The sequence below is a fragment of the Passer montanus genome, unplaced genomic scaffold (assembly GCF_014805655.1).
Source record: "Passer montanus isolate IOZ18808 unplaced genomic scaffold, ASM1480565v1 scaffold270, whole genome shotgun sequence".
NCBI classification, from domain to species: domain Eukaryota; kingdom Metazoa; phylum Chordata; class Aves; order Passeriformes; family Passeridae; genus Passer; species Passer montanus.
Genome location: NW_024367373.1, coordinates 5,419 through 18,395, shown reverse-complemented (window position 1 = coordinate 18,395; position 12,977 = coordinate 5,419). Strand labels below are relative to the sequence as shown.

Sequence of the window (12,977 nt, the reverse complement as noted above, 5' to 3'; positions counted from 1 at the left end):
CCCCCCCCAGGGGGTTTGGGAGCCATAACTGGGAGGGTGAGGGGTGGTGGAATCACTCCAGGAGGGTTTGGGAGACAGAATTGGGACCCCCACGGTGGGTTTGGGGGGTGTGACACCCATAACTGGGAGGGTGAGGGATGCTGGGACCCCTCCGGGGGGATTTGGGGGTGTGAGGGGTGGGGTACCCACAATTGGGAGGGAGGGGGAGTGGGGAGGTTCAGCTGTGCCCGGGTGATGCTGGGCACGAGGGTCCCTCGGTGTCCCCGGGGGTCCCCTGTGGTGTCCCCCTCTCACTCTGGGGAGGGGTCCCCACCCTTGGAGCGGCTCCATCCCCCCCTCCCCGTCCCCTGAGGGTCCCCTGAGTGTCCCCGCGGTGTCCCCACGTCCCTCGGGGAGGGGTCCCCACCCTTGGAGCCGCTCCATCCCACTCCTCGTCCCCGGGTGTCCCCCTGAGTGTCCCTGCGGTGTCCCCGTGTCCCTTGGGGAGGGGTCCCTGTCCCTGGAACTGCTCCATTCCCCCTCCCCATCCCCGGGGGTCCCTCTGAGTGTCCCCGGTGTCCCCATGTCCCCTCCATCCCCTGGGGAGGGGTCCCCACCCTTGGAGCCGCTCCATCCCACTCCTCGTCCCCGGGTGTCCCCCGAGTGTCCCCTGAGTGTCCCCTGAGTGTCCCCCTAAGTGTCCCCGCGGTGTCCCTTGGGGAGGGGTCACTGCCCTTGGAGCGGCTCCGCCCCCCATCCCCGGGGGTCGCTCCACGTGTTGCGGTGTCCCCTGAGTGTCCCCTGAGTGTCCCCGCGGTGTCCCCACTGTCCCCTCCATCCCCTGGGGTGGGGTCCCTGCCCTTGGAGCCACTCCGGCCCCCCTCCTCGTTCCCGGGTGTCCCTCTAAGTGTCCCCGCGGTGTCCCCGCGGTGTCCCCGCGGTGTCCCTCTAAGTGTCCCCAGTGTCCCCTGGGTGTCCCCTGGGTGTCCCCGTGGTGTCCCCTGGGTGTCCCCGGTGTCCCCTGGGTGTCCCCCTGGGTGTCCCCCTGGGTGTCCCCCTGGGTGTCCCCCTGGGTGTCCCCCTGGGTGTCCCCGGTGTCCCCTGAGTGTCCCCGGTGTCCCCTGGGTGTCCCCGCGGTGTCCCCTGAGTGCCCCACTGTCCCCGGTGTCCCCGGGCCGCAGGCACCGTGCGCCTGGAGCAGCTCCGGCAGAGCTCCCTGGACCTGCTGCTCCCGGACTCCGGCCCGTTCGAGGCGGGGGGCGAGAAGGAGCAGGACCCCTCCCTGATCCCCCTGGCCCCACTGTCCCCGGTGTCCCCGGGCCGCAGGCACCGTGCGCCTGGAGCAGCTCCGGCAGAGCTCCCTGGACCTGCTGCTCCCGGACTCCGGCCCGTTCGAGGCGGGGGGCGAGAAGGAGCAGGACCCCTCCCTGATCCCCCTGCCCGCCAACAGCTACCTCGGTACGGGGGGACCCCCGCGCCCCCCGCCCGCGCTGACCCCCGCCCCCCCCCAGGGCTGCTCTTTGTGACAAACATTGAGAGCGCGACCCCCGACCAGAGGGTCTTCAGGACCCCCGAGCCCGGAGAGAGGGTCCCGGGAGCGGCCGCGGACGTGGGGCACAATTCCTACCTGGGTTCGTGCGTGGTGCCACCCGTGTGCCACCCGTGTGCCGCCCTGTGCCACCCTGTGCCACCCTGTGCCCTGTGTGACCCCCCCGTGCCGTGCCGCCCCCTCCCCTCGCCCCCCGCGGGCACACGCGTGTGGCGCTGTCCCCGCGGGGCTCCTGTCACGCGTGTCCCCCCTCTGGTGTCACCCTGGTCCTCGGGGGTGTCCCTGGGGTGTCACCTGCGCGCTCGTGTCCCCGTGGGGACACGGATCCCCCCGCCGTGTCCCCAGACGGGGCCCTGTCCCCACCCTGTCCCCTCCCTGTCCCCTCGCTGTCCCCTCCGTGTCACCCCGCACGCGCACACGCGTGGCCGCATCACGCCCCCCCGCCACCGCACGACCCCGCTCCTCTTGTGTCCCCACCCCGGTGTCACCGTCCCTGTGTCACCAGACCCTGTCCCTGTCCCTGTCCCTGTCCCCGTCCCGTCGCTGTGCCAGGGCTGTGCTGCGGGCACTGCCAGGCTTGGGGGGCTCCCAGAGCTTTTGTGGGGGGTCCCAGAGCCTGGCGTGTCCCCGCCTGTCCCCCGGCTGGTGACAGCGCTGTCCCGTGTCCCCGGGCGGTGACAGGGCTGTCCCCTGGTTGGCCCCAAGGTGACACCGCTGTCCCGTGTCCCCTGGGTAGTGACAGGGCTGTCCCGTGTCCCCGGGCGGTGACGGCGCTGTCCCCTGCCCGCAGGGCTCTGGGGGGTGACAGAGCTGTCCCCGTGTCCCCCGGCTGGTGACAGCGCTGTCCCGTGTCCCCGGGCGGTGACAGGGCTGTCCCCTGGTTGGCCCCAAGGTGACACCGCTGTCCCGTGTCCCCTGGGTAGTGACAGGGCTGTCCCGTGTCCCCGGGCGGTGACGGCGCTGTCCCCTGCCCGCAGGGCTCTGGGGGGTGACAGAGCTGTCCCCGTGTCCCCGGGCGGTGACAGCGCTGTCCCCGTGTCCCCGGGCGGTGACAGCGCTGTCCCCGTGTCCCCGGGCGGTGACAGGTGTGTCCCCGTGTCCCCGGGCGGTGACGGCGCTGTCCCCTGCCCGCAGGGTTCTCGGTGGACGCGGGCGCGGGGCTGACGCGGCGGCACGAGCTGAGCTTTGTCACGGGCGCGCCCCGCGCCAACCACACGGGCGCCGTGCTGATCCTGCGGCGCGGCAGCGCCAGCCGGCTGCTGGCCGAGGCCGTGCTGGGCGGCCCGCAGCTGAGCTCGGCCTTCGGCCACGCGCTGGCCCTGCTGGACCTCAACAGCGACGGGTGCGGGGCCGGCCACGGTGGCACTGCCACTGCCACCTGGTCACTGCGTCACTGTCACTGTGTCACTGTGTCACTGTCACTGCGTCACTGTGTCACTGTCACTGCGTCACTGTATCGCTGTCACTGTCACTGCCACTGTCACCTGGTCACTGTGTCACTGTGTCATTGTCACTGTCACCTGGGTCATTGTGTCACCTGGTCACTGTGTCACTGTGTCATTGTCACTGTCACCTGGTCACTGTCACTGTGTCACTGTCACTGTGTCACTGTCACCTGGTCACTGTCACTGTGTCACTGTCACTGCATCACTGTCACTGTATCGCTGTCACTGTGTCACTGTCACTGTCACTGTCACTGCCACTGTCACCTGCCCATTGTATCACTGTCACTGCGTCACTGCCACCTGGTCATTGTGTCACTGTCACTGCGTCACTGTCACTGTATCGCTGTCACTGTGTCACTGTCACTGTCACTGTCACCTGGGTCATTGCATCACTGTCACTGTGTCACTGTCATTGTATCGCTGTCACTGCCACTGTCACTGTCACCTGCTCATTGTGTCACTGTCACTGTGGCACTGTCACTGCCACCTGGTCATTGTGTCACTGTGTCACTGCTGTCCCGTGTCCCCGGGCGGTGACAGGTCTGTCCCCGTGTCCCCGGGCGGTGACAGCGCTGTCCCCGTGTCCCCGGGCGGTGACAGGTGTGTCCCCGTGTCCCCGGGCGGTGACGGCGCTGTCCCCTGCCCGCAGGGTTCTCGGTGGACGCGGGCGCGGGGCTGACGCGGCGGCACGAGCTGAGCTTTGTCACGGGCGCGCCCCGCGCCAACCACACGGGCGCCGTGCTGATCCTGCGGCGCGGCAGCGCCAGCCGGCTGCTGGCCGAGGCCGTGCTGGGCGGCCCGCAGCTGAGCTCGGCCTTCGGCCACGCGCTGGCCCTGCTGGACCTCAACAGCGACGGGTGCGGGGCCGGCCACGGTGGCACTGCCACTGCCACCTGGTAACTGCGTCACTGTCACTGTGTCACTGTGTCACTGTCACTGCGTCACTGCCACCTGGGTCATTGTGTCACTGTCATTGTCACCTGGTCACTGTCACTGTGTCACTGTCACTGTGTCACTGTCACTGTGTCACTGTCACCTGGTCACTGTCACTGTGTCACTGTCACTGCATCACTGTCACTGTATCGCTGTCACTGTGTCACTGTCACTGTCACTGTCACTGCCACTGTCACCTGCCCATTGTATCACTGTCACTGCGTCACTGCCACCTGGTCATTGTGTCACTGTCACTGCGTCACTGTCACTGTATCGCTGTCACTGTGTCACTGTCACTGTCACTGTCACCTGGGTCATTGCATCACTGTCACTGTGTCACTGTCATTGTATCGCTGTCACTGCCACTGTCACTGTCACCTGCTCATTGTGTCACTGTCACTGTGGCACTGTCACTGCCACCTGGTCATTGTGTCACTGTGTCACTGTCACTGTCACTGTGTCACTGTCATTGTCACTGTCACCTGGTCACTGTCCCCTGGGTCACTGTCACTGTCACCTGGGTCATTGCATCACTGTCACTGTGTCACTGTCATTGTCACTGTCACCTGGTCACTGTCCCCTGGGTCACTGTCACTGTCACCTGGGTCATTGCATCACTGTCACTGTGTCACTGTCATTGTCACTGTCACCTGGTCACTGTCACCTGGGTCACTGTCACTGTCACCTGGGTCATAGGGACAGCCAGGACACCAGAACTGTCACCTGATTTGGGGGTGTTTTGGGGTCCGGGGAGGGACCAAACCCTGGATGGGTTTGAGGGTGACGGGCTTTGGGGGGATTTGGGGAGATTTTGGGGGGATTTGGGGGGGATTTGGGGTCTCCGAGGACCAGCCATGGCAGAATTTCGGCTGAGGGGTTTTTAGTGGGGGGAGGATTTGGGGGATTATTTTTGGGGTCCCCAAGATTTTGGGAGGTCTCCCTGGGGCACAACACCCCCCAAGCCTGGGGGGCTCGGGGGCTTTTTGGGGTGCCGGTGCCACCTTGGGGCGGGGGGCTGCACCCCAAGGGATCCCTGGGGAGGGGTCTGGCCCTCCAAATCCCCCCGAATTTCCCCAAATCCCCCCAAATTCCCCCCAGACTTGGCCGTGGGGGCTCCTTTCGACGGCGCGGGCAAAGTTTTCATTTACCACGGCAGCGCCCTGGGCATCGTCACCCGCCCGGCGCAGGTGAGGGGGTCCCGGGGGTCCCGGGGGGGGTCTCGGGGGGTCCCCGGGGGTCTCCAGGCTCAGCCAGAGGCGCCCCCCGCCCAGGTCCTGGACGGGGAGGCCGTGGGGGTCTCGGCCTTTGGCTACTCGCTCTCGGGGGGGCTGGACGTGGACGGGAACCTGCACCCCGACCTGCTCGTGGGGTCCCTGTCGGACACCGTGGTGCTCTACAGGTGAGACCCCCGCCCCCAGGGACCCCCCGATAGGAGACCCCCCCCCAGAATCCCCCAATTCCTGAGGATCCCAAAGCCCCCCGGCTCTGGGACCCCCCAGAATCCCTCAATTCCTGAGGTCCCTGAGCCCCCCCAAATCCCCGAGCCCCCCTGTCAATTCCCCTTCCCCAGGACCCCCAAGCCCCCCAGAACCCCCTCCCCGAATTCCGCCTCCCCGAGCCCCCCGCCCCTCGGGGGTCCCTGCGGGGGTCCCGGGGGGGCGCTCAGGGCTGGGGGGCTCCCCGGGCCCCCCGTTTTTCCCGGCAGGGCGCGGCCGGTGGTGCACGTGTCCCGGAACGTGTCCGTGCAGCCGCCGCTCATCGACCTGGAGCAGAGCAACTGCGGCGACGGCCGCGGCGTCTGGTGGGTGCCACCGTGCCATCCTTGGGTCCCCTCCCCATCCTTGGGACCCCTCCCCATCCTTTGGGCCCCCATCCTTGGGACCCCTCCCCATCCTTGGGACCCCTCCCCATCCTTTGGGCCCCCATCCTCTGAGCCCCCTCCCCTCTCTGGCAGAGCTGCAGCTGCTGCTGGAGGCGGACGCGGAGCGCCGGGCGCGGGGGCTGCAGCCGCGGGGGTCGTTCCCGGCGCGGGGCCCGGCGCAGCCCGAGCACCGGCTGGGGGCGCGCCTGGAGCTGCCGCGGCCGCGGGAGCGGCGCTGCGTGCCCGCCGCCTTCCGCCTGCAAGTGCGTGCCTCGGCCTCGGCTCCTCCTCATCCTCGGCCTCAGCCTCATCCTCTTCCTCACCCTCATCCTCAGCCTCTGCCTCCTCACCCTCAGCCTCTTCCTCACTCTCAGCCTCATCTTTGGCCTCTTCCTCATCCTCACCCTCATCCTCGGCCTCATCCTCATCCTCTTCCTCATCCTCGGCCTCATCCTCATCCTCACCCTCATCCTCGGCCTCATCCTCATCCTCCTCCTCCTCCTCAGCCTCTGCCTCCTCACCCTCAGCCTCTTCCTCACTCTCAGCCTCATCTTTGGCCTCTTCCTCATCCTCACCCTCAGCCCCATCCTCACCCTCAGCCTCTGCCTCTTCTTCATCCTCTGCCTCCTCTGCCTCCTTCTCCTCTGCCTTCTCACCCTCTGCCTCCTCTTCCTCAGCCTCATCCTCAGCCTCAGCCTCAGCCTCCTCTTCCTTCTCATCCTTCTCATCATCCTCAGCCTCCTCTTCCTCCGTCTCCTCTTCCTCAGCCTTCTCTTCCTCATTCTCAGCCTCACCCTCCTCATCCTCACCTTCCTCACCCTCCTCAGCCTTACCCTCCTCTTCCTCTGCCGCACCTTCCTCACCGCCGGCCCTGCCCTCACCCTCCTCAGCCTCACTTTTCTCATCCTCATCTTCCTCACCCTCCTCATCCTCAGCCTCCTCAGCCTCACCTTCCTCAGTCTCACACTCATCTTCCTCACCCTCATCTTCCTCACCCTCATCTTCCTCATCCTCCTCATCCTCGCCCTCCTCACCCTCCCCTTCCTCCCCCGATCCCTGTCCCCGTGTCCCCCCAGCTGTGCCAGCTGTGCCAGCTGTGCCGTGTCCCCAGTGCCCCCTGACCTTCCTCCCCCCTCCTCCTCCTCAGGACGACATCCGGGACAAGCTGCGCCCGCTGGAGGTGACGCTGGCCTTCGCCATCGCGGGGACGCGCGGGTGGCACCGGGGGGACCCGGGGACGGCGCTGCCACCCCTGGAGCCCGCGCTGAGCCCGCGCCAGCCCAGCACGCTGCGCACCGAGGTGGGCACTGCCACCCGGGCCACCCTGTGCCACCTTGTGTCACCCCTGTGTCACCCCCTGTGTCATCCTGGGTCACCCTGTGCCACCCTGTGCCACCCCCTGTGCCACCCTGGGTCACCCTGTGCCACCCTGTGTCATCCTGTGTCACCCCCAGCCCGCGCCAGCCCAGCACGCTGCGCACCGAGGTGGGCACTGCCACCCGGGTCACCCCCTGTGTCACCTTGTGTCACCCCTGTGTCACCCTGTGCCACCCTGTGTCATCCTGTGTCACCCCCAGCCCGCGCCAGCCCAGCACGCTGCGCACCGAGGTGGGCACTGCCACCCGGGTCACCCCCTGTGTCACCTTGTGTCACCCCTGTGTCACCCTGTGCCACCCTGTGCTACCCCCTGTGTCACCCTCAGCCCGCGCCAGCCCAGCACGCTGCGCACCGAGGTGGGCACTGCCACCTGGGGCACCCTGTGCCACCCTGTGTCACCCTGTGCCACCCTGTGTCATCCTGTGTCACCCCCAGCCCGCGCCAGCCCAGCACGCTGCGCACCGAGGTGGGCACTGCCACCTGGGGCACCCTGTGCCACCCTGTGTCACCCCCTGTGCCACCCTGTGCCACCCTGTGCCACCCCCTGTGTCACACCCCGTGTCACCCTGTGTCCCTCCATGTCCCCCCATCCCAGCTTGGGACACCGGCAGTGTCCCCTCTGTGTCCTCCTGTCTGTCCCTGTGTCCTTCCCGTGTCCCCGCTGTGTCCCCGGTGTGTCCCCGCGGTGTCCCCGTGTCCCTGGGATGTCCCCGCGGTGTCCCCGCGGTGTCCCCAGGGTGTCCCCGCGGTGTCCCCAGGGTGTCCCCGCGGTGTCCCCACGATGTCCCCGCGATGTCCCCGCGGTGTCCCCACGATGTCCCCGCGGTGTCCCCACGATGTCCCCGTGTCCCCCAGGTGCATTTCCTGCGCCAGGGCTGCGGCGATGACAAAATCTGCCAGAGCCACCTGGAGCTGCGGCCGCGCTTCTGCGCCCGCCTGGGCGACAGCGACTTCGTGCCCCTGCCGCGGTGAGCGACAGCGGCCACGGGGGCACTGACACCCCTGCCAGCGCTGGCACCTGCCACCCCTGCCACCCCTGCCACCCCTGCCACCCCTGCCACCTCCCAGAGGGACCGCGGTGTCCCCAAGGGAGTCACAGGGGTGAGGATGGCACTGCCACCTGCCGAGAGGGACCGCGGTGTCCCCAAGGGAGTCACGGGGACGAGGGTGGCACTGCCACCTCCCAGGAGGGAGCGGGATGTCCCCAGGGGGTCACGGGGGTGAGTCTGGCACTGCCACCTCTCTGTGAGTGCCCAGGAATGTCCCCAAGGGTGACACATGCAAGGCTGGCACTGCCACCTCTCTGTGAGTGCCCGGGATGTCCCTAGAGCTGTGACCCGGCTGTGCCCGCAGGGATGAGGATGGCACTGCCACCTCACCCTGGGTGCCTGGGGATGTCCCCAAGGCAGTCACACGTGCAAGGATGGCACTGCCACCTCACCCTGAGTCCCCAGGGATGTCCCCAGAGCTCTGACCCAGCTGTGCCCGCAGGGACGAGGATGGCACTGCCATCTTCGCCGTGAGTGACCAGCGGGACGTGGCGCTGGAGGTGCTGGTGACCAACGAGCCCTCGGACCCCGCGCAGCCGCAGCGCGACGGGGACGATGCCCACCAGGCCCTGCTCGTGGGCACCTTCCCCCCGGAGCTGCCCTACGCCGCCGTGAGGGCCGAGGAGCCCGCGGGCACCGCCGTACGGACACGGGGACAGGGACACGGACAGAGGGACAGGGACACAGGGACAGGGACAGGGACAGGGACACGGGGACAGGGACAGAGGGACAGGGGATGGGGGACAGGGACACGGACAGAGGGACAGGGACACAGGGACAGGGACAGGGACAGGGACACGGGGACAGGGACAGGGACACAGGGGACAGGGGACACTCAGGGGTCTGGGTTGGGGTCACTCTGGGGTCACTGGGATCACTCTGGGGTCACTCTGGGGTCACCCTGGGGGTCTGGGCTGGGGTCACTCTGTGGTCACTCTGTGGTCACTCTGCGCCTGCGCGCCTGCGGCCTCACCGAGCCCCCCACCATCCCAGGTGGGTGTTTGGGGGGAAAAGGGGAGTTTTGCCCCTCAGCGCCCACCTGCCCCTCCCCCAGGTGCGGCTCTTCCTCATCCTCAGCACCTCGGGCATCTCCATCCACACCACGGAGCTGGAGGTGCAGCTGGAGCTGTCCACGTGAGCCGGCCGGGGGGCTGGGACCCCCGGGAGTGGGGCTGGGACCCCCGGGAGTGGGGATGAAGACCCCCGGGAGTGGGGATGGGACCCCCGGGAGTGGGGATGGGACCCCCGGGGTGGGGATGGGACACCCGGGATTGGGGATGGAGACCCCCGGGAGTGGGGATGGAGACCCCCGGGATTGGGGATGGAGACCCCCGGGAGTGGGGATGGGACCCCCGGGATTGGGGATGGAGACCCCCGGGAGTGGGGATGGGACACCCGGGGTGAGGATGGAGACCCCCGGGAGTGGGGATGGGACACCCGGGGTGGGGATGGGACACCCGGGAGTGGGGATGGGACACCCGGGATTTTGGGAGTGGGGATGGAGACCCCCGGGATTGGGGATGGAGACCCCCGGGAGTGGGGATGGAGACCCCCGGGATTGGGGATGGAGACCCCCGGGAGTGGGGATGGGACCCCCGGGATTGGGGATGGAGACCCCCGGGAGTGGGGATGGGACCCCCGGGATTTGGGGATAGAGACCCCCGGGTAAGAGCTATGGGGAATTTGGGGTTTGGAGCCCCCAGGATTTGGGGCCAGAGCCCCGAGGGGTTTGGGGATGGAGACCCCCGGGTTTGGGGGTCAGAGCCCCCAGGGTTTGGGTGCTGGAATCCCAGGGGATTTGGGGTCAGAACCCCAGGATTTGGGGTAAATCTCTGGGGAATTTGGGGGTCAGACCCCCCAGACTTTGGGGTCCAGAGCCCCCGGGATTTGGGGGCTGGAATCCCAGGGGATTTGGGGTCAGATTCCCAGGATTTGGGGGCTGGAATCCCAGGGGATTTGGGGTCAGACTCCCAGGGGATTTGGGGGCTGGAATCCCAGGGGATTTGGGGTCTGGAATCCCAGGGGATTTGGGGTCAGATTCCCAGGATTTGGGGTCTGGAATCCCAGGGGATTTGGGGTCAGACTCCCAGGATTTGGGGACAAAACCCCGGCAGTTTTACAGTCCGGCCCCCCAGCATTTAGGGTCGGGGGGCTGCCTTTGGGGCTCACCGCACCCCCTTGGGGTTTCTCTTTCGGGGTTTCACCCCCAGGACCAGCGAGCAGCCGGGGCTGCGGCCGGTGGTCGCCCGCGCCCGCGTGGTCATCGAGCTGCCCCTGGCCGTGAGCGGGTGAGTGGGGAGGGGGCTTTGGGGTGCCCGGGGGGCGGCTTTGGGGTCGGGACCCCCCCTCACGGCAGGGCTGTCCCCGCAGCGTGGCCGTGCCCCCCCGGCTGTTTTTTGGGGGGCAGGTGGTGGGGGAGAGCGCGGTGAAGAGGGAGAGCCAGGTGGGCAGCGCCGTCCGCTTCGAGGTCACGGTGAGAGACCCCCCGAAACGAGACCCCTCCCCAAAAGAGAGACACACCCCGCAAAACAGACACACCCCAAACAGAGATCCGCCAAAACAGACACACCCCCAAAATAGAGATCCCCAAAAGGACCCCAAAAACAGAGACCCCAAAACAGAGACCCTAAAATAGCGACCCCAAAACAGAAACCCCAAAACAGAGACCCTAAAACAGGAGTGGGGATGGGACCCCCGGGGTGGGGATGGGACACCCGGGGTGGGGATGGGACACCCGGGAGTGGGGATGGGACACCCGGGATTTTGGGATAGAGACCCCCGGGTAAGAGCTATGGGGAATTTGGGGTTTGGAGCCCCCAGGATTTGGGGCCAGAGCCCCGAGGGGTTTGGGGATGGAGACCCCCGGGTTTGGGGGTCAGAGCCCCCAGGGTTTGGGTGCTGGAATCCCAGGGGATTTGGGGTCAGACTCCCAGGATTTGGGGACAAAACCCCGGCAGTTTTACAGTCCGGCCCCCCAGCATTTAGGGTCGGGGGGCTGCCTTTGGGGCTCACCGCACCCCCTTGGGGTTTCTCTTTCGGGGTTTCACCCCCAGGACCAGCGAGCAGCCGGGGCTGCGGCCGGTGGTCGCCCGCGCCCGCGTGGTCATCGAGCTGCCCCTGGCCGTGAGCGGGTGAGTGGGGAGGGGGCTTTGGGGTGCCCGGGGGGCGGCTTTGGGGTCGGGACCCCCCCTCACGGCAGGGCTGTCCCCGCAGCGTGGCCGTGCCCCCCCGGCTGTTTTTTGGGGGGCAGGTGGTGGGGGAGAGCGCGGTGAAGAGGGAGAGCCAGGTGGGCAGCGCCGTCCGCTTCGAGGTCACGGTGAGAGACCCCCCGAAACGAGACCCCTCCCCACCCCGCAAAACAGACACACCCCCAAAATAGAGATCCCCAAAAGGACCCCAAAAACAGAGACCCCAAAACAGAGACCCTAAAATAGCGACCCCAAAACAGAAACCCGAAAACAGAGACCCTAAAACAGAGACCCTAAAAAAAGAGACACCCCAAAATGAGATCCCCAAAACAGAGACCCTAAGACAGAGACACCCCAAAAAACAGAGACCCCAAAAACAGAGACACCCCCCAAAACAGACCCCAAAAACAGAAACCCCAAAAAACAGAGACCCCAAAAAACAGAAACACCCCCAAAATGAGATCCCCAAAAACAGAGACCCCTCCTCGGGAACCCAAAACCAAAATGGGGTCAAGGTTCCTGACAGGGTTGTTTTGGGGTGGGGGCTGTTTCTGGGTTTGGGGCTGTTTTTGGGGTTGGGGCTGGGTTTGGGGTGGGGGCTGTTTCTGGCTTTGGGGCTGTTTTTGGGGTCATGTCTCCACACAGGGGCTGGTTTGCCGGGCCAGGGGGAGCCCCCCGAGGAGCCCCCGGCCCGCTCGTGGTGGGTGCCCGCGGGGAGGAGGAGGAGGAACGTGACCCTGGTGAGTGGGGGGTTGGGTTTGGGGTTTGGGGGGCCGTGCTCATGGGGGCACCCGGGCTTTGGGGTCCTCCTCCTTCGGGGTGCCCCCGTTCCCGGGATCCCCCCGGTGCTGGGGTGTCCCTGCTCTGCCAGGGCCCCATTTTGGGGTGTCCCCATTCCCAGTGTCCCCATTTGCGGGGTGTCCCCACACTGTCCCCACGCTGTCCCCCCATGCCCTCCGTGTCCCCATCCCTGGTGTCCCCATACCCGGGATTTCCCCTCCATCCCCCAGAAAGAGAGACCCCCACTGGGTGCCCGCGGGGAGGAGGAGGAGGAACGTGACCCTGGTGAGTGGGGGGTTGGGCTTGGGGTTTGGGGGGCCGTGCTCATGGGGGCACCCGGGCTTTGGGGTCCTCCTCCTTCGGGGTGCCCCCGTTCCCGGGATCCCCCCGGTGCTGGGGTGTCCCTGCTCTGCCAGGGCCCCATTTTGGGGTGTCCCCATTCCCAGTGTCCCCATTCGCGGGGTGTCCCCACACTGTCCCCACCTTGGCCTCACACTGTCCCCACGCTGTCCCCCCATGCCCTGGGTGTCCCCATTCCTGGTGTCCCCATTCCCTCCGTGTCCCCATCCCTGGTGTCCCCATGCCCGGGATGTCCCCTCCATCCCCCAGAAAGAGAGACCCCCACTCCTGGGGTGTCCCCCCGCCATCCCTGGGGTGTCCCCACACTGTCCCCACATCCCCACGCTGTCCCCATGCTGTCTCCCCATCCCCAGGGTGTCCCCAGGGTGTCCCCACCCTGTCCCCACCCTGTCCCCCCCCTGCTGGCGCTCAGGATGCCCTCGTAGAAGTCGAGCTGGAGCATGAAGCCGGGGTTGG

General features: G+C 67.2%; 1 protein-coding gene across 1 annotated transcript in view; it reads left to right on the top strand.

Annotated features, from left to right (window-relative positions):
• Positions 1-12,977, top strand: part of ITGA7 (integrin subunit alpha 7) — a gene marked incomplete at its 3' end in the record, with an annotated part of 19,518 nt that overhangs the window by 6,148 nt on the left and 393 nt on the right. The window contains exons 6-24 of the mRNA XM_039712992.1: positions 1,306-1,437; positions 1,491-1,610; positions 2,663-2,943; positions 3,514-3,517; positions 3,623-3,847; positions 5,005-5,093; positions 5,178-5,305; positions 5,612-5,771; positions 5,863-6,030; positions 6,915-7,067; positions 8,000-8,112; positions 8,636-8,888; positions 9,171-9,190; positions 9,226-9,327; positions 10,404-10,481; positions 10,564-10,827; positions 11,253-11,324; positions 11,407-11,546; positions 12,027-12,121. Coding sequence (XP_039568926.1) covers positions 1,306-1,437; positions 1,491-1,610; positions 2,663-2,943; positions 3,514-3,517; positions 3,623-3,847; positions 5,005-5,093; positions 5,178-5,305; positions 5,612-5,771; positions 5,863-6,030; positions 6,915-7,067; positions 8,000-8,112; positions 8,636-8,888; positions 9,171-9,190; positions 9,226-9,327; positions 10,404-10,481; positions 10,564-10,827; positions 11,253-11,324; positions 11,407-11,546; positions 12,027-12,121 — 2,597 coding nt within the window. The remainder of the gene's footprint in view (positions 1-1,305; positions 1,438-1,490; positions 1,611-2,662; positions 2,944-3,513; positions 3,518-3,622; positions 3,848-5,004; positions 5,094-5,177; positions 5,306-5,611; positions 5,772-5,862; positions 6,031-6,914; positions 7,068-7,999; positions 8,113-8,635; positions 8,889-9,170; positions 9,191-9,225; positions 9,328-10,403; positions 10,482-10,563; positions 10,828-11,252; positions 11,325-11,406; positions 11,547-12,026; positions 12,122-12,977) is intronic.